The following is a 25,901-nucleotide window of genomic DNA, read 5'->3' on the forward strand; positions in this document are numbered from 1 at the left end:
ATAAAATAATTTCCTTGCGTTATTATAAAATTACAGTGATATATGATATTGATTATATTATCATAAACTATAATATAGTATTATAGAACATAAACTATTAAACTATCACGACATAATACAATGTATAATATTGTATGACTTAATATTGTATGATATTGATACTATTAAAACCCACCAAATATTTAATTGGCTATATTTGAAAGGAGACAGTTGAGAAGATCTGTATAAGTGCCCTTGTTTCCTTGTGAGCTAAAAGAGCAAGTGAAATTCTTATTTCCTTCTTCATTAGAATGACTCTATGATTAGAACAAAAGTAATTATCACAATGAGGAGTAATTAGGACTTTGTTCATTTTATTGAAATCTTTCATTGTGTAGCATTTAGATTTTAACCAATGAAGAATACATGGCTATTTCTCCAAGTATAATATGATTTTGCAATGGGGGCATGAACTTCCCATAAACAAAAATGTGACTCCTCTACCAATGTCCCCAGAACAGAGGATGCCTTGCCTCTTGCTTATGAAGGGAGTTCTGTCTTGTTTCTCTTTAGCCTGATGGCTAAACTTAGGATGTTCCCCAAGTTGGCTTTAGTTGACATTTCCAGAGACAAGGTAGACTCGGACACTTCAAATCCTCCCTTATTCCTGTAAAAAGGATTTTTTTTTAATTTAATGGGGATTTGGGGGTCCTCTTACCATAGATGTGTAGGGATTAAGCACTCCATAGAGACAGGAAGTAGAAACCATAGAGACAGGAAGTGAGTTAGGAAAGGAAGATAAAAGTCAGTTGGGGACAGGGCTGGCAGTTGCTAGCAAATTGACTGGTGGGACTGCATTGGATTGGTGGTTGGATTTTAGTTGAAGGAATATAAAACTGGACCTGAGCTTACTGAGAAGGCCTTTTAGCTTTAACCTTTAGAGGGCTTTTTGACCTTTTCTGGGTGGGACGTGGCCTGCCTTCATTAACAGACCTATTTGGTGTTGGATTAAACACTGATTGGGTTGGTTTTGATTGGGCTTGATTGGGTTGGAACTTTGTGGGGTGGTTGTTATTAGTGACAGTTATAGGTAGATATAGGCACTTTTAGGAAATAATTATACATAGTTATAGGATAACTACTATAGACATTAGAAAATTCCCATTCGCTACCTCTTTCCTATATTTCTCTCCTTTACTATATTCATTTTACTATATTCTTTTACTTTCTCTATTTTAATTAAACTAAATTATTAATTGTTAAAAGCTACTATAAGTTTTCTTTCTCTGGCTTAAAGGGATAATATAAATTTACAACTCTACTATATTCTCATTAAAACTTAAGTTCTTAAAAGCTGCTCCCTTATTTTGTCAAAAGCCCTATTTTAACCTTTACATTATTAGTTCATCAGAATGGTTAGATTTCTGCTCAGACACTTCGTCAACTGCATCATTAACCTAAGTCCTTGGAGAGAATAGACTGAACAGTAGAGACCAGGTTTCCAACCCTTACACATCTTCCCCAAGCACTCTTATTTTATTTCTTTGGTAAAGACCTATATTCGCTAGCAAAGAACAACAACAAAAAAAAAACAGGAAAAAAGTAAGTGCCAACTTAACTAGGAAATGGATAAAATAACTATATAACAGATGATCACCAAAAAATAGCGAGGAAGTATGACAATCATTAGGATTTCAGAGAAAAAGTCCTATCCATTGAACTATTTTTTGCACAGTATGAAATTTGGGATGAAGAGGGATCCTCTGTGGGATAGTCTATGAAGTTTGTGCTACAGGAAAATGTCTTTCCTAGGGACGTGGGAGACATTGATTCTTATCTGCAGCATAAGGTATCTAATGTATAATCCAGTATGAGCTCAAGGGGAAGCTTTTCCTGTAATCATTCCCTTTAAACCTGTGAAGACAGGATTTGGCTCTCCCTTGATTATAACAATGAAAGTACTTAGCTTTTCCTTGATTGTGAAGATTAAATTGTAATACCTTGTGTATTTTTGGATTTAGTCCCCAAAATGTAAGCACAGTACTTAAAGTTGAGTATGGAGATCTTCCCATTTTGAATTTAATCAAAAAAGTTACAAACACCCATATCACACACTGAATGGGAGGTCTGTGACCCACATGTGAAAGAGTGGGTGATGAATCAGAATTGACTGACTGCCTTCTGGGAGATCATAGAGTGGAGTGTCAGCTATGATTGGTAGATATAAAGATTAAGGGAAGTGACATGAGAAAAAAGGTCTTTAAAACAGTAACAAGGGCCTGAAGGCAGTTCTTCTGGTCTTCAACTTGGACTTCCACTTTTGCTGGAGTTCTACTGACAGTTCTTCTGGAGTGGAGAATAATTCTTCATTCAGAAGAGTGCTGACTAGACTGATTTTCCTGGTAACCCTGATCCTTTGAACTGAGACATGGAGAGTATAAAGGCTGACTTCCTTTCCCTTTCCCTTTCTGGATGCACCAGCCTCTGGACAGCCCATCATCTTAAGACCCCTTTCCTTTGGCTCAGAGGAGGTCAGAGCATATATCTCTTTTTTTCTTCCCTTTCTCTTTTTCTTAATATCTTCCCTCTTTATTGTAAAATAAACCACCATAAATTCCATTCTGTCTTTTGTAATTCATGTCAGATTTAGTCATTAAATACCTGGAGACCAACTAAATATATTCAGTCCAACCATAAATTTAACACACCCCTTCATTCCAGAAAGACTATTGATCAGCAATGATGATACAACTCTTTGCCTCCATCATTTCATATTTTATTTTTTCACAATAATGTGTAAAAAAAGAAATACAACTTTTTAAAAAAATGATTTGAATCTTGGATTTTCTCCCCCATGCCCAAGACATGTTAAGTAATCTCATATACATTTTGCATCATATAAAATATTTTTTTCCATATTGATCCTTCTATAGAACTAAACTCAAACAAAAGCAAAATAAAAAAATGAAAAAAAATTGATCTTCAGTTTGGATTCAGATTCCATGAGTTCTTTGGAAATAGATGAAATTTTTATTATGAGAACTTGAGGATTATTTGGGATATCTGTATTGTTAAGAATACCTCAATTAACAATTCTTTAGTTTCAATGTGCAATGTTCTTATGGTATTACAAAATTCAGTCTGCATCAGTTCTCTAATCTTTACAGAATTTTCTGATCTACTCCTTGTCATTAATTATAAACCAATAGTATTCCATCACAATCATATTCCACCATCTACTCAGCAATTTCCCAATTGATGAGCTCCCTATTACTTTTCAATTCCACAAAAGGAGCAGCTTTAAGAACTTTAAAAACAAAACACATATAGGTCCTCTTGCTTTTAATTTCTAAATACACATTTAACATAGTCCCAAACTGCTCTCTCAAAAAGGGTTGAATCAGGTCACCAGTCCTCTAATAGCATCTCAGTTTGACCACATCTCCTCCAACTTTGATCACTTTTCTTTTGTCATGATATTCAATCTAACAGATGTGGGGTGGTCCCTCAGACTTCTTATAATTTATACATCTTTTAATAATAATGAGCACTCTCATCCTGAGGAAAACACACACTGAGTATATTCATTAGGTTTTTCTGCACTATGAATACTCTGATATGAAGTAAGAGATATGATCTCTGCTTAAAAGCCTTCCTCCAGGGACTACATCTGGAACTCATCTGCTCAGGAGACATTTTCTCCTAATGAACAAGCTCTGACTCTCCAATTCAATGACTTCCTTCATTTAAGACAGAGATAAGATTTCTATCCAAAGGGAATTCTCAATAGGAATAAGAGATGATTGTTGCATGAAGGCATCACCATTTTCATCATATTACTAAAGTTTCTTTCTTTATGTCTTTATGTCAAAAAACCTAAGAGTGCAAACTCTAAGATCAGTCTCAATCATGAGGTCGATCTCCAGTAAAGATTTTCTGACATGAAGCAACTGTGGAGCTTTATGTGAAAGCCTATCAAAACTAATTACATTCAAAAACTTTCTCTACACTGTGGATGCTCTGATGTGCAGCAAGAGAGACCTTCCCTGAAAAACCATTTCCACATTGTTTACTTTCAGAATGACTGTAGGGGAAATTGTGGGGTTCTTGAAAATTTCACAGTATACCCCCCTTTAATGACTATTAAAGAGAGGCTAAGGAAACCATCACTTTAGATGCAATGCTTTATTGAGAGAGAAAATATGGAGCACTATGTCAAGATATTGACCTAAGACAAATACCCCCCAAATTCACAGAAAAATCCCTTATTTATAGGAGAATGCTAATATAATCAAGCCTCTCTGAAGGGATAATATTTTTACAATGGTTGAAATCCAGAAATAACGGACAGGAAGATTAAGTTGAATAGCTTTAGAGTGGATACAATTCAAGTAAATTAGGATCCTAAGAAATGAACAGGAAGCAGGACTCAGATATTAAAAGGGGAGTTATGGAGTAATGGATTATCTGAGAGGGGATGAGGTTTTATGATAAATACACAGTATCATTCCAGCCATTCGGCTTGACTACTTGGAGGAAGCCTTTAATTCAATGGGAAGAACTTCCAAGACAAAAGGGTACTTCAAATTTGATCATGTGGTACCTGAGGTTCTAAGAACAGCCCAAATATTTACAAGCTGTAAATTTTTGCCCTACAGGGAGAAGGATGCAGGGTGGGGTAATTTTGTCATGAAGAAAGTTTGATGGGGAGACAGGGAAAGAGGGGAGACCAGGCTTACTAACTTAGTTATTAATAACTATAATATTGAGAATAACACTAATTTTTCACTCCCAAACAAAAAGGTTTCTCTCCATTGTGTATCTTCTGATGTCTATTAAGAGAGCCCTTATATATAAAAGCCTTTCCACACTGATTACATTCATAAGGCTCTCCAGTATGGATCTTCTGATGTTTATTAAGAGAGCCCTTATCTATATAAGCCTTTCCACACTGATTACATTCATAAGGCTTCTCTCCAGTGTGGATTCTCTGATGTGACACAAGTTCCCTCCTCCATGTAAATGCCTTTCCACATTGTTTACATTCATAAGGTTTCTCTCCAGAGTGGATTCTCTGATGTGACACAAGGTGGCTCCTCCCTGTAAATGCCTTTCCACATTGTTTACATCCATAGGGTCTCTCCCCAGTATGAATTCTCTGATGTACGACAAGTTGGCTCTTAAGTCTAAAAGCCTTTCCACACTGATTACATTCATAAGGCTTCTCTCCAGTGTGGATTCTCTGATGTGACACAAGGTGGCTCCTCCTTGTAAATGCCTTTCCACATTGTTTACATTCATAAGTTTTCTCTCCATTGTGGATCTTCTGATGTCTATTAAAAGAGCCCTTATCTATAAAAGCCTTTCCACACTGATTACATTCATAAGGCTTCTCTCCAGTGTGGATTCTCTGATGTGAAACAAGTTCCCTCCTACCTGTAAATGCCTTTCCACATTGTTTACATTCATAAGTTTTCTCTCCAGAGGGGATTCTCTGATGTGACACAAGGTGGCTCTTCCCTGTAAATGCCTTTCCACATTGTTTACATTCATAAGGTTTCTCTCCAGTATGAATTCTCTGATGTCGGACAAGATGGCTCTTAAGTCTAAAAGCCTTTCCACACTGATTACATTCATAAGGCTTCTCTCCAGTGTGGATTCTCTGATGTGACACAAGGTGGCTCCTCCTTGTGAATGCCTTTCGACATTGTTTACATTCATAAGGTTTCTCTCCATTGTGGATCATCTGATGCCTATTAAGAGAGCCCTTTTCTATAAAAACCTTTCCACACTGATTACATTCATAAGGCTTCTCTCCAGTGTGGATTCTCTGATGTGACACAAGTTCCCTCCTCCCTGTAAATGCCTTTCCACATTGTTGACATTCATAAGGTTTCTCTCCAGTATGAATTCTCTGATGTTTGGCAAGATTGCCCTTCTCTCTAAAAGCCTTTCCACACTGATTACATTCATAAGGCTTCTCTCCAGTGTGGATTCTCTGATGTACCACAAGGTTGCTCCTCCCTGTTAATGTCTTTCCACATTGTTTACATTCATAAGGCTTCTCTCCAGTGTGGATTCTCTGATGTAGGACAAGAGTGCTCTTCCTTGTGAAAGCCTTTCCACATTGTTTACATTCATAAGCCTTCTCTCCAGTGTGGACTGTCTGATGTCTGGAAAGACTGTTCCTACGTGTGAAAGCCTTTCCACATTGTTTACATTGATAAGGTTTCTCTCCAGTGTGGATTCTCTGATGTACAGCAAAAGAGCCACTATCTGTGAAAGTTTTTCCACACTGTACACATCCATAAGGTTTCTCTCCAGTGTGGATTCTCTGATGTACAGCAAGATTGTTCCTCTGTCTGAAAGCCTTTCCACAGTATTTACATACATAGGGTTTTTCTCCAGTGTGGATTCTCTGATGTGTATCAAGACTGACCCTATTTGTGAACATCTTTCTACATTGTTGACATTCATAAGGTTTCTCTCCAGTGTGGATTCTCTGATGTACAACAAGATGGCTCCTCTTAGTAAAAGCCTTTCCACAGTGTTTACACTCATAAGGTTTATCTCCAGTGTGGATTCTCTGATGATTAGTAAGAGAGCCCCAATCTGTGAAAGCCTTTCCACACTGTTTACATTCATAAGGTTTCTCTCCAGTGTGGATTCTCTGATGTACAGTAAGAGAGCCCCTATTTGTGAAAGCCTTTAAACACTGTTTACATTCATAAGGTTTCTCTCCAGTGTGGATTCTCTGATGTACAACAAGAGAGGTCCTCTGTTTGAAAGCCTTTCCACAGTGTTTACATTCAAAAGGTTTCTCTCCAGTGTGGATTCTCTGATGTCTAAAAAGAGAGCCCTTCTCTGTGAACATCTTTCCACAGTGTTTACATTCATAAGGCTTCTCTCCAGTGTGGATTCTCTGATGTATAGTAAGAGAGCGACTCTCTGTGAAAGCCTTTCCACACTGTTTATATCCATAAGGTTTCTCTCCAGTGTGGATACTCTGATGTCTAGCAAGACTGTTCCTCTGATTGAAAGACTTTCCACATTGTTTACATTGATAAGGTTTCTCTCCAGTGTGGATTCTCTGATGTACAACAAGAGAGGACCTCTCTGCGAAAGTCTTTCCACAATGTTTACATTCATAAGGTTTCTCTCCAGTGTGGCTCCTCTGATGTACAATAAGAGAGTGATTAACTGTGAAAGCCTTTCTACACTGTTTACTTTCATAAGGTTTGTCTCCAGTGTGGATTCTCTGATGTTTAGCAAGATAGCACCTTTTTGTGAAAGTCTTTCCACACTGTGTACATTTATAACGTTTCTCTCCAGCATGGAATCTCTGATGTGAAACAAGACTGTTCCTCTGTCTGAAAGCCTTTTCACCATCTTTACATTCATAGGGTTTTTCTCCAGTGTGGATTCTCTGATGTACAGCAAGATGAGATCGTACTCTGAAAGTCTTTCCACATTGATTACATTCATAACGTTTCTCCCCAGTGTGGATTTTCTGATGTCTAACAAGATGGGAATTATTTGTGAAAGCTTTTCCACACTGTTTACATTCATAAGGTTTCTCTCCAGTGTGGCTCCTCTGATGTACACCAAGATTGCTCCTCTTTCTGAATGCCTTTCCACAGTGTTTACATTTGTAGGATTTTTCTCCAGTATGGATTCTCTGATGTTGAACAAGAGAGCCCCTCTCTGTGAAAGTGTTTCCACACTGTTTACATTCATAAGGGTTCTCTACAGTGTGGATTCTCTGATGAGAAGCAAGATGGCCCCACTCTGTAAAAATCTTTCCACATTGCTTACATTCATAAGGTTTCTCTCCACAGTGGATTATTTGATGTACAGCAATCTCAGAGTTCTGACTAAAAGGTCTCCTGCCTTTATTACTTACACAAACCAGTTTTATATGTTTACTTTTTGGATGTTTAATGAGTTCTAAATGCCAGCCAAAGGCCATTCTCCCTAGGTTGCCTTTATACATGGGCATTTCAGGAGATTTCTCAGAGGAGTGAATAAGTCCTTCTTCAGGAAAGCATTTGCAGTATTTACTATCCTGGCAATACTCATTCCCAGAGGTCAATTTTGTATGCCGATTTAGCACTGAATATTGGCTGAATTTCTCTGGAGTTTCATCAAATTCACAGTTGCTCTTTGGATCTTTATTTACCTTCATATTAGAGTCACGGATTTCTTTCAAAATAAAGTCGCAGGGAACCTCAGTGATGAATCTTTGAGAGCCACATCCTTCCACACAATGGCTCACCTTTTCAAACATCTCCTTCACTTCAAAATTAGTCTTTGCCTCTGAAGAAAACAAATAATGATATTAACACAGGAGGAAGAAGGACACACACACAGAAATATATGTTCTTTCTTCTGATAGCAGAAAGTCAATAATTTGTATTCTATTTCCACAAGCAAAAAGGAGTTCGGAAACTTAAACAAGCAGAACCTGTTTTTGCATACACTATTTGGTCATATATGCAAGATGGATAATTATAGAAATATTTTCATATAATGATGAAACCTCACAACGGACCTGTGACATAGGAGGGTACAAGATCCTCATCATACATTGCAACTCATATAAACTCATCTTTATTCATAAGTAAAGAATGGAAGAATGGCCCGATCAACTTCCTGGCAGCTAGACTACAACTCAAACACTGTGCCTGAGCAAGCATTGTCCACAGTTTTTCTTCATTATCCTTTCTATCTTTCTTAAAAAGCTATGCTTTGATTATTCTCAAATTTTGTGAATCTCAGGTAACCTTCCAGATAACTCTGTTCTAATCATTTTGGATGCACTATCCCATTGTCATTCTTGGTAATTTTATATGCTAAGCTGAGAAACAACTTCAATTTTTAACTCTTATATATTAATTTTCAAAGTGGAACATAAGTTTTCTTCTTTTCTATACAGATGGAGATATTTTGTCATTTAGTGCAAACATACTAAATGTTAATATATATATATATATATACTGAGTCTACCATCCACATCTCAGAAAGTGAAAAGCATGATTCTGAAATGCCCTGCCACCCCCACCCCCCAAGTATAGTACTCTCTTCAATACAACAGATTGAATTGTTTTGGGATAATGGGCTTCATATACCTTTTTCCACCTCACTCACCTGGACAGGATCTCCTCGGACAATCTTGCTCTAGCAGCCATGGTGCTTCCCCTTGCTGAAAACAGGAGATAAAATTTTCTCTAGGAACTAGAAGCCCTGGCCATGAGAAAGAAGAAAAGTATTAGCAGAGAAAAATAAAAAATATGGTCTTCTAACAGCATGCAAGTGAGGCCCTACAGAATGCTTTCTGTTATATTCACTGTCGGGATATTTGCAGGAGAGCAGAGATCATGGAACTTATTTGCAATCAGAAAATTCCATCTTTATTTACCTCTTGTAATAGAAGGATAGGCACATTCCACAGCTTCCACTATTTAGAAATTAAAGGTAGCTGGTAGCAAAGGGATAAAAGAAAAGAACATGGGATTCTGAAAAACAAATAGAATTGATCCTCAGAGGGATAGCAAATAGATGCTCTTGGGCAAGTTATTTGACCTCTGTTTGCCTCAGTTGCCTCAACTATGAATTGAGGTCTACAAGAGTACCAAACTCATAGGAATGTTATTAAATGAATGAACTCCTTTATCCAGGAGAGGACACAGAGCAAGTATTTTAAAATGTTTATTCCCTTCCTTTCCATTCCTATCATGTGGCCTGCCATTTGAGGAAAGAGTGGAGGAATAAGGATAAACTCACTAGACTAAGCAGAATTAGGGGCTGTGAGCTCTACTTTTGTAATTCTTTTAAATTTTTATTTTCATATTATTTATTTTTGTAAGTGAATAATCATAAAACCAAAATCTCAAAACAAATGCCTAAACAAACAACTGAATCATTCTATGCTTTCAGTTGGATTCTAACTCCCAAAGTTCTTTATCTGGAGTCTTTCTGTCATAAGTCCCTCAGAATTGTACTGGATCATTGTATTGCTGAGGCTAGCCAAGTCTATCAGAGTTGACCATTCCACAATATTACTGGTACTATGTACAATGTTATCCTAGCTCTGCTTGTTTCACTCTGTATCAGTTTATGTCAGTCTTTCAGGTCTTTCTTCAATCATCCCATTCTTCACTTGTTAAAGCACAATAGTATTCCATTGCCATTACATACCACAATTTGTTCAGCCATTCTTCAACTGTTAGACATCACATCAATTTTCAATTGTTTGTTAACACCAAAACACCAATAACAAATGTTTTCCTACATGTAGGTCATTCCAATTTTTCTGATCTCTTTGGGTAGTGGTGTTACCTGATCAAAAGGGTTGCATCATTTTATGACATTTTTATAGTAATTCCAAATCAGTATCCAGAAAGGATGGATCAGCAATGCATTACGTGTCCCAATTTTGCCACATTCATTCCAACGTTTTACATTACTGTTATGTTAGCCAATCTGGAAGAGGTGAGGTGGTAGCTGAGAGGGACTTTAATTTACTTCCCTAATCAAGAGGGATTTAGAACACGTTTCCAAATATTTAAAAAGTGATCTGAAAACTGCTTATTCATAACCTTTAATCATGTTAATTAGGGAATGACATGTATTCTTATTAATTTAACTTTTTTTTTAATAAAAAGCAGACATGAGGAGAACCCAGGGAAAATATTAGCACTTTTCCTATTTTAATCACAAAAAAAGGCTTAAAATCCTATATATTTAGCTTGGAATGAAGATATTTCCTTAATGAGAGTTTCAGGGTCAACAGAAGAAATGGTCCTTACCCACAGAGTGTAGATTCTGCACATTCTCCAGCATGACCTCCAGGTACAGCCCTTTCTGAGAATGGTCTAACAGCATCCATTCTTCCTGGGTGAAGTCCATAGTCACATCCTTGAATGTTATTGATCCCTAAATCAGCAAAAGTCATGAGACACAGATCAGAAACTTCAGAATCCAACTAGTACAACCCTCATCAAATAACTGAAGGAAACTGAAACACACAAAGGATTTATTCAAGCTCCTAACATGTATGAGTGGCAGAGCCAACACTGGAGATCAGGCATTGAAAACCCAAAGGAATACTGACAAAGGCATTTCGTGTCGAAAGTGAGATTAGTAGAGTAAAACCTGTAGAGGTGAGTTACTCTGAAATGATTTCCCCTATGGAAATAGGGGGCTGGGAAGTCCTCTCTGAGTGAGGTGGGCTATTCCGTAGAGTAGAAAAGAAAGGAGGTGATCTGAAATTCCTCCTCATCCCAAGTGTCAGAATTAATCTGGTAACAACTCTTTTTTCAAGTTTCTGAGAAAGTAGCATATACTGAGTATTCTAGGGGGGAAATATTACCAGTGAATAATGAGAAAACAAAGACAAAGGAATTCTCACCTTCATTTACTAAAAGGCTGAAATAATATTATCTAGGTGAAACCATAAAGAGGATTGCATAGTTACATGGGATCAGACACTGACTTGAGCTACATTAAGATGTGTAATAATATTGATAATTTGGGGAAGCACTGGTTAGGATATGCCATAGCAAAACATGTTTCTGGAATATATTCAGTCACTTTATATTCAGGTACATAAACAGAAAAGTTAAATATGAGGAGGAAAGGAACAGGCAATCATCTTATTTTCTTTTTAAGTGTTTTTTTTAATTGATTCATTTATTGAGAATATTTTCCCATGGTTCCATGAGTCATAATTCTCCCTTCCCTTCCCATTCCTGAAGCTGATGAGCAATTCCTCTGAATTATACACATATCCTTGTTCAAAACTGATTTCCATGTCATTCATATTTGCAATAGTGGTCTTTTAACTCCCAAACCCCAATCATATCCCTATCAAATCACATGATCAATGTTATTCTTCTGCATTTTTGCAGCACAGTTCCTTCTTTGGATGTGGATAATAGCACTCTTTCTTAGATGTTCTTCGGGACTGACCTAGATCACTGTATTGCTATTAGTAGAAACATCTATTACATAGGATCATCCCACAATGTATCAGTCTCTGTGTACCATGTTCTCCTGGTTCTGCTCATTTTTCTCTGCATCAATTCCTGGAGGTCTTTACAGTTCACATGGAAATCATCTAGTTCATCATTCCTTTCAGCACATAATATTTCATCACCATCAGATAGCACAATTTGTTCTGGCATTCCACCATCGAGGGACACACTCATTTTCCAATTTTTTGCCACCAGACTTTGGCTATCGATATTTTTATAGAAATATTTTTCCTTATTATCTCTTTGGGGTACAACTCCTAGAAGTTATATGCTGGATCAAAGGACAGGCAGTCTTTTAAAGCTCTTTGGGCATAATTCCAAATTGCCTTACAGAATGGCTGGACCAATTCACAACCCTCCAGCAGTGCATTAGCTTCCCAATTTTACCACAACCTTTCCATCACTTATCCCTTTCCTTTGCTGCCATATCGGCCAGTCTGCTAGGTGTCAGGTGGTACCTCAGTGTATTTTTTTTTTATTTGTATTTCTCTTATCAGGAGAGATTTAGAACACTTTTCCATGTGTTGATAGTTTGGGTTTCTTCATGTGAAAACTGCCTGTTCATGTCCATTGCCCAATTATCAATTGAGGAATGGCTTGTTTTTTAGGTAAATTTGACTTAGTTCATCATATTTTGGGGACATTAAACCTTTGTCAGAGATTTGTTATGAAGATTTTCCCTTAGCTTATTGTTTTCCTTCTAATTTGGGTTTCATTTGGTTTAGTTTGAACAAAACCTTTTAAATTTGATGTAATCAAAATCATTCAATTTACATCTTGTCATGTTCTCTGTCTCTTGCTTGGTCATAAATTCCTTCCTTTCCCTCAGATCTGACAGGTATACCATTTTATCTTCATTTAATTTATTCATGATTTTATTCTTTATATTTCAGTCATTTGCACATTTTGAAGTAATCTTGGTATAGGGTGTGAGATGTTGATCTTGAACTGATTTTCCCATACCAGTTTCAAATATCCCAGCAGTTTTTGACAGATAGTGAGTTCTTCTGCCAAAAGCTGGGATCTTTGGATTTATCTAACACTAGCTTCTGAGGCTACAGGAAACAGCTTCGACAGGCAGGCTAAACCTTGTGAGGGTAGCTATCGGGTCATCGACCCCTGGTGAACCAGGGCTTTGCTCACCCAGTATGTGAAGACTGCTTCGGCTGAACAGGCGGATGAAACCAAAAAGAAGGTTCAACGACTGAGATGGCGACGCAGCAAAGCACTGTGGAGTGCTATGTGCATGTTGGAGCACAAAAGACAACACGGCCACCCAATGCAGCTGAGGAATTCTCCAGGTGTAACGACTTTTTGGACCAATGGGCCCAGGCTTCCAATGCTGAGAGAGTGGGACTGTCTCTGTACATCGACTTTTCCACTTAAATCTTCATGCACAAGTGTCTGTGCACAAAAACACACAAAGTTAATCGTCATCCTTACGGAGAGACTACTACACACAGCTTCTGAGTTTATCTACCTCTAGTCTATTCCATTGATTCACCTTTCGGGCTCTTAGCCAGTAATATAGTTTTTGATAATCAATGCTAAACTAAATTGTGAAAGCTACTAACAGTCTCATAATTAATTTTTAGTTATTAGAATTGGCCACCAGCCTTCTTAACACAAAGCTTTAATCTGTGTCACTCTGACTCAAATGTGTTTCTTGTACACAATATATAGTATAGGATTCTGGTTTTTAATCCACTCTGCTATGTGCTTCTGTTTAATGGGTGAGTTCATCCTGTGACAAGGAAATCACTTTAAAAGACTGATATATATTAATTTAAGGTCGCCAAGGAATTCAGCTATGTAATTCCTAAATGAAAACTCAAGTCAGCAGTCATTCTTTTATGGAGTTTTTAATTACAAACAGGAGGAAGAAAGGTATTAGAGATAAAGAGAGAGACAGAGAGAGAGAGAGACAGAGAGACAGACAGAGAGAGAGAGAGAGAGAGAGAGAGAGAGAGAGAGAGAGAGAGAGAGAGAGAGAGAGAGAGAAAGGGGAGAGAAGGGAATAGGGATTAAATACCCCCTCTGTTTAGGCTGGGCCAAAAGGCCCAAGCCCTTAGATAGCTGAGGCAAAGAAAAGAGATCAGTACCTATCACTCACATGACCAAAATGGAGAAACAGTCTCAGGGGCCTCCACCTCCAACCTCCTTCAGAGCAAGCCTTCTCAGAGCACAACCTCTCAGAGCAAAACCTCTCGAACCCCCTCTGTCCTCAGACCCCGCTATCTTTAAGGAAACCATCTCAGTTCCCTCCGCTCAGTTCTCACATCTACCAATCACTGTCCATGTCTTCCCTGTGCCAATGGTGGCTCTAGCTTAACCCAGGACCTCTCAGAGGTCTGCCCCTTTGCACATGTCTGTTGAAGGTCATATTCTCAAATAATTAAATCTTGATCCTTGCTGCAGCCCTTCCTAAATCCTTTTACTCTGAGTAGGGTGGAGATTTGTAGTTTCAAGACCTGGTTCTGTCATTCCAAGTATCTCTATTGTATCAATTCTAAAATCAATCATGACTCAAAGAACTTCCTATTCTACGCTTAAGCATAGGTCAAAGCCCTTTCCATTGTTTAGCAAAAGGTTTCTGTCCTAAAGTAGTCTTAGGTAGGGAGGAGAAGGACCCTCCCATGCCAAGGGTTTTCACATTCCAATAGAGTTCATACTATCAGTTGGAAATTTTTCCAAGTATGAAATTTCCCAATGGTGAAATTTCCAACATTTATAAGTCTAAGAAATTTTAAGGTTTACAATCCCATTCACATTCAGTGGTTATGATTACCATGTATTGCCCTTCATCCTATGCTCTATTCCCTATTTCACTGTTCCTCATTATCAGTGTTTTGCTTTTTGTCACTTTCCCCCACTCCCCCATTTTTAAGGGTTAGAAATTATAGTTGAACTGAATAATTAAGAGTATGGTCACCAGGGATTTAAATACTAAATTCCAATGAATTACTCAAGTCAGAACAACTTTTATGAAAGTTTTATTTGCAAAGAGAGAAAGAAAGTAAGGAAAATGAGAGAGAGAGAGACAGAGACAGAGACAGAGAGACAGACAGACAGAGAGAGAGAGAGAGAAAGAGAGACAGAGACAGAGAAAGAAAGAGACAGAGACAGAGAGACAGAGACAGAGAGAGTGTGTTACTCTGGCCTGGTCTGAACCAGCAGGGCTTCAGAGGCCCCAGAGGATTAATTAAATAAGGCTTCCAGCCACAAAGGGCTCCTCCAAGACAAGGGGCCTCTCCAGAAAAGCCAAGTAAAGGGAGTCAGTCTTTTTCACTCACCCACCCAAGTGTCAGTCTAAAGTTCCCAGACTGAGGTCTCAAGCTTGAGATTGTCCAAGGCCAAGTTCAAAGGCCAAGTTCTTTCACAGGAAGTGACCATCAAATTTAAAGATGGTTCTTGGCATCACTTCCTGTCCCTGTGGTCAATGTTTATGTGTACCAATGGCAGCTTGAACTTGGCTTCAGATTGCCCAGATATGTCAGTTGCCAGTACGCCTGGGCCAGACCTCCCCCTCCCTCACTTATTCATTCCTGATAGATAAAAAATCTAAAGAATAAATAGGGTAGAGATTAAACCCATCCTCACAATCCCCCCTGATGATCATTTAGGGAAACTAGTCTCCCCAACAGATCATTTAATATAATCATCTTGTACCTCTAAAAATCTTCTAACTACAGGTGCATACAAAATTGCGCCTTCTAAAAGGAAACTACAATAGTTAGAGATAAGAGGGAAATAGAAGAGAGAAAGCAAAACCAATGTTTGGCTGGGCACATTGACAAAAACCAATTAGGGGGCAGTCCCCTTTAGCATAAGAGTGTACAAAGTGAATTTTCCACCCCCTTCCATTCAACTAACTGCACCCCAAAGATCAAGATTGTTGGTGGCATTTTTAGACCTAATATAAACAGTAGAGAGGTTTGTGTCTTTTCTGGGCTCCTCTGACACATTCTGTACTCATGGCAGTAATAGACTTCTTTGTTAATATCTCAGCCAAAGTTGAAAGATTTGCTATATCTGTAAAACTTGTGACAAATATTCATTAGATTCTAAGGTTTTGTTTTTTTTATGTCACACAGCAACTCATGTGATCTATGAGTGGAGTTATGTGCTATTACAATTAAATGGGATAATTCTCTTGCTAATTGATCATATACCTCATTACTTAGTCATGCATCCCTGAGTGATCTGTGTTTGTCACCATCCTCTGGGGGCGGGGAGGGGGGTAGAGAAAATAAAGTATTATCCTATAATACAAAGTTTAAATTCTTTTGAAAGTAATTTTAGGATAAGAAACATGCTACCTTTCCAAATCCAGAAAGTGAACTGTTTTGACAATGGGCTATGAAGATACCTGCACAGACTACACACTGCACCAGAAGATCCAGAGTGCACTTTGGGAAGTGGTGATTAGAACTGTGTGTGGTTGAATGCATTTGTTTTGTATGTATACTCTTATGCCAAAGGGGATTGTCCTGAATTGGCTTTTTGTCAATGTGTCTAGCAATCATTGCTTTTGTTCCCTTTTCCTTTTATCCCCAAATTATTGTAATGTAAAAGTTGGTTATGTTTCAAGACTCTTCCTGCATGTTTCCTTTGCATCGTGTTGGATATGAAATAATATATATAGTTTATAGACATATTCTATGACTAGTTGCAGAACTAGCTCTGCAACGGCTTCGACAGGCTGGCTGAACCTTGTGAGGGTAGCCATCGGGTTGTAGACCCCTGGTGAACCAGGGCTCTGCTCACCCAGCATGTGAAAACTGCTTCAGCTGAACAGATAGAAGAAACCAACAAGAAGGTTCAACGGCTGAGATGGCGACACAGCAAAGCACTGTGGAGTGCTTAGGGCGTGTTGGAGCACAAAAGACAACACGGCCATCCAATGCAGCTGAGGAAGTCTCCAGGTGTAACGACTTTTCGTGCCACTGGACCCCAGGATTCCAATGCTGAGAGAGGGGGACTGTCTCTGTGCATCGACTTTTCCACTTAAATCTCCTTCATGCCCAAGTGTCTTTGTGCACACTCATCTATACACCATAGATGAAAAGGCACAAAGACAATCTTCATTCTTGGTTACTGAGAGTCTACCACTATATGACTAGTACCGTGCATGGTGCTGTAACTTTGGAAGCCTTTAAACATTGTCTTCAGATTGTTATGGTGAATATAAAAGATAATCCCTGCTTTTAGGCAAAAAGCAAACCTTGAATATAAAATAATTTAACACTTGCAAAGTTTTTTTGATTTGCATATTCTCACATCCTTTCCAAATAAACAAGAGTAAAAAAAAATGTTGGTTATGTTTACAAGATTCAGTCTTCCAGTGGATCTCTGGGGGGCATATATAATTGGAAATCTGTTACCCTAAAAGCTGCATTTCCCAGGAGCCCACTGACTTCCTGTCATTAAGTGGTGACATAGATATGAGAGATATATTGACTTGTGTTCCTGGTCTTGGATTCTTTGCTTCCTGAGTTGTGACCAAGGAGGTAAGAGAGGTTTTTGAACAGGCAGATTAGCCATGGGCACCTGGTTTTTTATTTTGTTACCCTCTTATTACTTTACTTCTAACAATCATGAAAAAATCTCTTAAAATTTATTATTATTATTTGAGATTAATTTTAATTTTCACATCTCCCTTCCATTACCTCCCTCTTCCTTTGACTTATTCCCTTTTCACTTCTCTGTAGGGTAAGATAGAATTCTATATTTGTTTTTCCATCTCTGAGCCAGTTATGAGGAGAGTAAAGGTGAAGCATTGCATGACACCTGTGAATTTTAAAATTACTCCACCCTAATTAGACATACTTTAGAAGATAAAGTTGTAAACTCCTGATTGAACAATGAAGGTACTTAACTCATACTAAGGTATGAGTAGTGAAACTAGAACTTTAAGCTGAGTCTATTTTTTGATCTAATATAAAAAAGGTGTTAAGTACCTATAAAGGTTAAATTAATCACAAAAAGGTCAAGTAACTCACAAAAGGTAAGCTTAAGAAAGAAGTATGAAGTGCCTCAGAAGATTTAATCTAACCAGAGAAGTGAGAACTAAAGAGTGGATAGTCCTAGAGAAAATCTAATCAAAGAAGGTGAGAACTAAAGAACAGGCAGTCCTGGAGAAAAGTGTCTGCTGTGATTGGTAGACATGAAAATTTAGGGGAGGTGACATAAGAGAAAATTTTTTTAAAAGGAGGCTAGAAAAGGCAGTTGAAAACTTTGAGTTCAGTTGAGGACTGAAATTCGGCCTGGAGGATCTCCCTCAGACAGCTTCCTGGATATCGTCTTGTGGTGAGTGATGACTAACTTGGGTATTTTATTATTTGGGAATTTTCCCTGGTGACCAAATTAATTTAGATTTTCAAGTCACAACTCTAAAATTGTCCTTTACAGTTTTGGCTGACCCCTTCAGTTGTAACGAAAACCCTCAAATTTCTGTGAAATCTTTTTCCTTTCTCTCTTTATTACTTACTAAAGTCAATCAGTCTTTTTAAAATGTGCTAACTCGGCTTCAAAACATAGCTGCAAGAGCAGGTGAGTAAAAAAATGTTAATTTCTCCTTAAATTACATAGAATAGACTTCCGGGTAATCATGGCTGCAATCTAGATGCCACACGCTTCCTCTCCCCTGCACCGAACGAAATAGACTACATCAAAGGAGCATAAAAATCACCTTTGGAGGAACAGAAGGACACCCCAGTACTCCCAGTACTCCACTCAGGCGAGAGGTACGTGGGGTTTGAACATTTCCACACTATAATAAGGAGGAAAAGCTTGCACAGAAAAGTGAACTGAGCAGCCCTTCCCCCACACCACCTCCCCTACTAAACTAGAGTGAGCTACCTGAGCGCTCACCGGGACAACGAGTGAGTGGGGAAAGTCTCTGTCTGGGGGGGCACTCCAGGGTCCTTGAGATCTGGGGACTGCCAGGAAAAAACGTCTCAGGGCGGTTTCACTGGAGAATCCAGTGCTTCAGCGGAACTGTACTTGGGGCGGGCTGCGCGGAACATCTCCGCGGAGCTAAACACCAGGGGGGGACCACGCGTTGATTATCTGGGCGGAGCTGAACACCTGGGCAGTGTGGCTGTGATCAGGGACCCAGCGCTCTAAGAAACCTCGGAAGCTGGGAAGAACTAGTCTGAAGCAACCTAAATTCACAGAAAAACCACCCATATAACCCAGATCCCAGACCAAAAAGGAAAAGGGAATAAAACCACCAAAGGGATGGCTCACATGGCCCAAAATCAAGCCTCCAGGAAGAAAGGGAAAAAAGTGACTATTGAAAACTTTTATGGTGGAAGTACCCAAGGAAAAGAGGAGAATGAGGAGGAAATCCAAAAAAATTCAGAACACGCCTCCCAAAATGGAAACTATCAACAAGCTCTGGAAGATCTCAAACTGGAACTTATCCAAAAGATGGAAACCTGGAAAGAAAAATGGGAGAAAGAGATCAGCTGTCTGACAGATAAGAATGCTCAATTGGAAAAAGAACTCGAAGGATCCAATAGAAGGGCAGACAAGGCTGAAAAGCAAAACCAGTCCCTAACGACCAGAATTAAGCACCTCGAAGAAAGTGAGATGATAAAACAGCAAGAATCAATAAAGCAAACCCAAAAAATTAATGAATTAGAAGAAAACATAAAATATCTCACTGAGAAGGTCACAGAAGGTCACAGGTCTCCAACCAAGAATCAACTACCCAGCAAAACTGACTATATACTTCCAGGGGAAAGTATCTGGAAAACAGAGGGAGAAGAGAAAATCTCCGAATTATCGGTCTCCCAGAAAAACCAGAGATAAACAATAAACTCGATATTATTCTACAGGAGATTATAAAAGAAAATTGCCCTCACGTTCTGGAGCAAGGGGGCAAAATAGAAATAGAAAGGATTCATAGAACACCTTCTATACTAAATCCCCAAAAGACAACGCCTAGGAATGTAATTGCCAAATTCAAGAGCTTCCAAGTAAAGGAGAAAATCCTACAAGAAGCCAAGAAGAAGAGCTTCAGATATAAGGGGGCTCCCATAAGGATCACACACGACTTAGCGGCTAACACACTAAGAGACCACAAAACATGGAACACGATATTTAGAAAGGCAAGAGAGCTGGGTCTCCAACCAAGAATCAACTACCCAGCAAAACTGACTATATACTTCCAGGGGAAAGTATGGGCATTCAACAAAATAGAAGATTTCCAACCATTTGCTAAGAAAAGACCAGAGCTCTGTGGAAAGCTCGATATCCAAGCACAGAAAGCAAGAGAAACATGAAAAGGTAAATATGAAAGAAAGGGAAAAGGAGATAAATCTTATCTTTTTCTTTAAGTCAAACTCTCTTCTATAAGGACTACGTTTACATCAAATTATATATATTAATATGTGGGGAAAATGTTTTGTGTAACTCATAAATTGTATCATCATAAGAGTAGTTAGAAGAAACATGCATAGGTAAAGATTGGGGCATTAAGAAGATTTGGGGAAAGTGGGGACCAAAAAAGGAAAAGGGAGGGGGGAACCATCGATAATACTAAGAATAACTTCAAGAAATAGGGGGGGAATCAATAGAATAATCTTTCCCATATAAAGATACACATGGGAAGGGGAGGGGAAGAACTCTCATATGAGAAGGAGAGGAAGAGAGCGTGAAGTGGAATTACTTAAACCTCACTCTCAGTGAAATCAAATCTGAGAGGGAAGAACATCTAGATCCAGTGGGATCCTGAATTCTATCTTATCCATTAAGGCAAGAAAGAAAGGAAAATTAAGGAGGGGGTGGGGAGAGGGAGTACAAAAAGGGAGGGAAGGAGAGCGGGGAGGGGAAGGGAGCATAAAAAGGGAGGGGCTAGAAAGGGAAGCATCTCAAGGGAGGGGACTAGGGGGACTGACCTAAAGTAAATCACTGGTTCAAAAGGAGAAAGCTAAAGAAGAAAGGTCAGAACTAGGGGAAGATATCAAAATTCCAGCGAATCCACAAATGACAATCATAACTTTGAACGTGAATGGGATGAACTCACCCATAAAATGTAGACAAATAGCAGATTGGATTAGAACCCAAAACCCTACCATATGTTGTCTTCAAGAAACACATATGAGACGGGTTGACACTCACAAGGTTAGAATTAAAGGTTGGAGTAAGACCTTTTGGGCCTCAACTGATAGAAAGAAGGCAGGAGTTGCAATCATGATATCTGACAAAGCCAAAGCACAAATAGACCTGATCAAAAGGGATAGGGAAGGTAAATATATTCTGCTAAAAGGGAGTATAGACAATGAGGAAATATCACTAATCAACATGTATGCACCAAATGGTATAGCATCCAAATTTTTAATAGAGAAACTAGGAGAATTGAAGGAGGAAATAGACAGTAAAACCATATTAGTGGGAGACTTGAACCAACCACCATCAAATTTAGATAAATCAAACCAAAAAATAAACAAGAAAGAGGTAAAAGAGGTGAATGAAATCTTAGAAAAATTAGTTAATAGACATATGGAGAAAAATAAATAGGGACAAAAAAGAATACACCTTCTTTTCAGCACCACATGGCACATTCACAAAAATAGATCATACACTAGGTCATAGAAACATGGCACTCAAATGCAGAAAAGCAGAAATATTAACTGCAGCCTTTTCAGATCACAAGGCAATTAAAATATTGATCGGCAAGGGTACATGGAGACCCAAATCAAAAATTAATTGGAAATTAAATAACATGATACTCCAAAATCGGATAGTTAGAGAAGAAATCATAGAAACAATTAACAATTTCGTTGAAGAAAATGACAACAGCGAAACAGTACCTCCAGGAAGTGATGCAGAGCGAAAGGAGCAGAACCAGGAAAACATTATACACAGAGACTGATACATTGTGGTACAATCGAAGGTGATGGACTTCTCCATTAGTATCAATGCAATTCCCCTGAACAATCTGCAGGGATCAAAAAAAAAATACTACCCACAATCAGAGGATAAACTGTGGGAGTAAAAACACCGATGAAAAGCAACTGCTTGACTACAGGGTTGGAGGGGATAAGACTGAGGAGAGACTCTAAATGAACACTCTAATGCAAATTCCAACAACAGGGAAATGGGTTTGAGTCAAGAACACATGTGATAACCAGTGGAATCATGCATCGGCTATGGGAGAGGGAAAGGCGGGGGGGGGGGATGGGAGGAAAAGAAAATGATCTTTGTTTCCAGTGAATAATGTATGAAAACGACCAAATAAAATCATGTTTAAAACAAAAATTACATAGAATATAGCTGTTTTTCTTAAATTAAAAAAAAAAGTGGCAGGACTGGGGAAAGTGTTAAGCTACAAAACCTGGAGAAAGTTTTGGCCTTGTCCTGCTCCCCATGTGTTTATTTTAGAAATATGTCCGTTAACTGGCTTACCAGATGCATGACCAAACTTGTAAATATAGTATTCCTTGTCTCTCTGAAATGGCTCATCCCATGGAGCTTATGGCAAAGTCTAATCGACACACTACTCCCCCTTGGGATTTTAATTGTTGTAGCTGTAATATTCTATCTCCTTAAAAAAACATTTCTCAGTCAATCCAACCAATTACTCCTTCTACTATTCAGCAATATGTAGAACAAAATACCCGGAAACAGGAAATTTTGGAGGAGATCATAGCTTCTATAAAAAGCATTAAAAGAGAGATAAGAACATCCCAGAATAGGAGTGACTTATCTCTCCATACTTGCTCATTATCAAAATCCCTGTCCCACACTGCTCTACACAATTTGGCTCCTAGTTCTCAAACCACCCCCTCCCATACCAAACCCACTACTCTCCCTGCCCATTCCCCCTGCCCTGCCCCGCCTCAGCCCTAGAACCCCCCACTCCTAACCAACCCACCCTTCATTCTGCTCATGGTCCCTGCCCAACCTGCTCAGCCCGTTCCCCCCCCCCATGCCTCCTTCCCAAGCCCCTCCACCCTAACTTCACAACCTGCCCATGCCTCCTACCCTACCCCCTGCACTCTAAGTTCACTCACTGCCCATGCTTCCTACCCTATGCCCTCCACTCTAAGTTCACACCCTACTCATGCCTCCAACCCTAACCCCTCTGCATTCTTTTGCCCAGCTACTAGATCAACACTTTTTGTCACTAGTAAGGCTGTAGCAGCTACTCCTCTAAGACACGGTGGTGTTCCTGATGCTACTGGGTCCATTTGGGCAGAATAAGCAATTGGGTGCTAAGAAGGCCCCAAAATCTCAGTTAAAACACCTGAAGCTACCCCTCTTCACTCATGAATATACAAAGTAAATGGCTCATTGTAATCTGGGAAGCATAGAGAGGGGGCAGACAGGATAGCCTTTTTTAGATCTGATCGAGCTGACATGTGTTCTGATTCTATTTTGAGGGGTCCAGGAACCAAATCCCTTGTTAGTGCTATAAGGGGTTTAGTAATTTCCCCATAGCAAGGAATCCATTGTCTGCAAAACCCTGTTCCTTCTAAAATTGCTCTCAACTGTTTCTTAGTGGTAGAAGTGCTTAAATTTTGAATATTCTCAACTCATCTGGGAGAAATAAAGCAGGCACCCGCAGTCAGGATCTTGGCTCAAAATTTGCACAAATAAGCTCGGGCTATCTGCAAAACCTTGTCGGAGACAACTCTAGGAGTATTGATGGCTATGCCAGGTGAAAGCGAAGATATGCCTGGAGTTCTCGTGTATGGGTATGGAAAAGAAGCCTGAGCACACGTCGATTACTGTAAAGTATGTAGCTGTGCTAGAAATAGAAGAAATAATAGTATTAATGTTGGAAACTATGGAGTGTCTCTTTATAATATGGTTGTTCACAGCCCTCAAATCTTGTACGAATTTATAGAAGTGCCTGCCATCAGGCCCCCTTTTTGGATTTTTAACAGGCAGGATGGGTGTGTTGTATTCAGATTTACAAGGGATTATTATTCCCTGTTTAATTAATGAGTTAATAACTGGGGTAATACCCTCTACTGCTTCCTTTGAGAGAAGATACTAAGAAATGGAAAAACATGGGCTAGATTTAGTTTTTATCTGCACAGGAATAGCTGACTTAAATAAGCCTACATAGGAAGAGGATGTGGCCCAAAGAGACTACAGTATATCTGTAGGTATTACAAAGGTGGGATGCTCTTTCCCCTACTGACTCTCTGAGAAAATTACAGGGAGTAAATTTTAATATTCCTCCGGTACTTCCAATGATAAGGAACCATCTGGGGAGCAAGTTATTGTGGCTCTGAGTTTGCATAGGATATCCCTCCCCAGCAAATTTAAAGGGGAGTCAGGCATCAAAAGGAAGGAATGTTGTACCTCTAGGGGTCCAACAGACACCATTCTAGGGAAAAGCTTTTTAACCCTTTGGGGTATTACTCACACTCCCATTACATTCTCTGATCCAACAGAATAACAATGTAAGTCAGGTATACTCTTTAATACAGACCTGGTAGCTCCAGTGTCTAAAAGACAATCACAATAGCTGTTACCCACCTTTAAGATAACCTGAGGTTCATTAGTATGGGGGGATAGTGGATAGGGACAACAGGGAGTAGGACATCAGGGTCCGGAAAATTAAAGTTTGTATCCTCTGATTTTTGTGCCCCATTCCCCCCTAGACACCTTCATTATGTTTGGGACGTTCCTTGGGCACCCCCCAGAGGGGCATTATCACCTTGAGTATTTTTTGGATGAGCACCACTTAAGTAATATTGTTGTGGAGTTATTTGGTTTGAGTTATCAATTTCCCAGTATCTATTCCTATAGTCATCATTCCTAAAGTTGTGGTTTCCATTGTCATTATTATAGTTATTTCTATAATTATCACTTCTGTAGTTGTTAATAAACTGCGTATTCCTTCTGATAATCTTGAGAAAAGTTCTACACTCCAGCATTTTGTGGCCCTTCTCACAGAGTACTGGATCGATAATTCTGGAGAGGGGCAAGTGTCATTGGTTGATTATCATGCCCACTTTCCATTATAGTCACCTTATCTTTTAAACATCTCAATTCTTTCTTTATTTCCTCTATAACATCATTGTTTTCTTCCTCTTTTTCTTTGTTTCCCTTTGAAACATATATAGCTGTTTTCTGCAATTCTTCAAGGTCCATCTTGGACAATGTGTTCTAAAATAATCCCTAATCACTTTGAAAGAGTTATTGACAAAGAGCCTTCTAACTTGTCTTATGCTACTTTCTCTAGATAGGTCAAAATCCAAGTAAATACCCTCAAACTCGATTATTCTATCCATGAATCTAGAGGGTGTTTCTTCCTCATTTTGCTCAATTTTTTCAAATTCCATCCACTTATCTGTACTGTCTATACATTCTCTCATTGTAGTTAGGATGGCCTCTCTACAACAGTATAGTTGTAAAGAATCCTTAGAGTTGTTATAGTCCCATTCGGGATCCTGAGATGGCCAATGTGCTGCAATGCACTCCCGGATTTTGCTGACATGAGTAATTATTTTATTTTTCTTATGTTCAGTTAACAAAGCCTGTAGCAAATTTTCAACATCCTTATAAGATGGATTATAATGAAAAAAAATGTCTGTTATCTTTTTTTTTTTAAACCCTTACCTTCCGTCTTGGAGTCAATACTCTGTATTGGCTCCAAGGCAGAAGAGTGGTAAGGGCTAGGCAATGGGGGTCAAGTGACTTGCCCAGGGTCACACAGCTAGGAAGTGGCTGAGGCCAGATTTGAACCTAGGACCTCCCGTCTTTAGGCCTGGTTCTCAATCCACTGAGCTACCCAGCTTCCCCCATGTTATCTTTTTTGTTACTAGATAGGGATCTTGTTCATATGTGGGGATATTTCATGTAAATTCATTTATTTCTTGGGGAGTAAACGGTCTATTGTGCCTTAAAATCACCACATCC

The 25,901-nt window shown here is 38.8% G+C and overlaps 1 protein-coding gene across 5 annotated transcripts in view; it reads right to left on the reverse strand.

Annotated features, from left to right (window-relative positions):
• Nucleotides 1-333: 333 nt before the first annotated feature.
• Nucleotides 334-25,901, reverse strand: part of LOC100619989 (zinc finger protein 850-like) — a 34,868-nt gene continuing 9,300 nt past the window's right edge. The window contains exons 2-5 of one of the 5 annotated variants that reach the window (XM_056825659.1): nucleotides 10,788-10,914; nucleotides 9,127-9,222; nucleotides 8,159-8,295; nucleotides 334-646 (exon numbers count right to left, since the gene is read on the reverse strand). In XM_056825659.1, coding sequence (XP_056681637.1) covers nucleotides 641-646; nucleotides 8,159-8,295; nucleotides 9,127-9,222; nucleotides 10,788-10,914 — 366 coding nt within the window. In that variant the 3' untranslated portion in view covers nucleotides 334-640. Of the gene's footprint in view, nucleotides 647-2,733; nucleotides 8,296-9,126; nucleotides 9,223-10,787; nucleotides 10,915-13,157; nucleotides 13,419-25,901 lie in introns of those variants that run through there. The other 4 variants (XM_056825660.1, XM_056825658.1, XM_016425643.2 and 1 more) reach the window with 4 other exon arrangements.

This window comes from Monodelphis domestica, chromosome 4, assembly GCF_027887165.1.
Source record: "Monodelphis domestica isolate mMonDom1 chromosome 4, mMonDom1.pri, whole genome shotgun sequence".
Lineage (NCBI taxonomy): Eukaryota > Metazoa > Chordata > Mammalia > Didelphimorphia > Didelphidae > Monodelphis > Monodelphis domestica.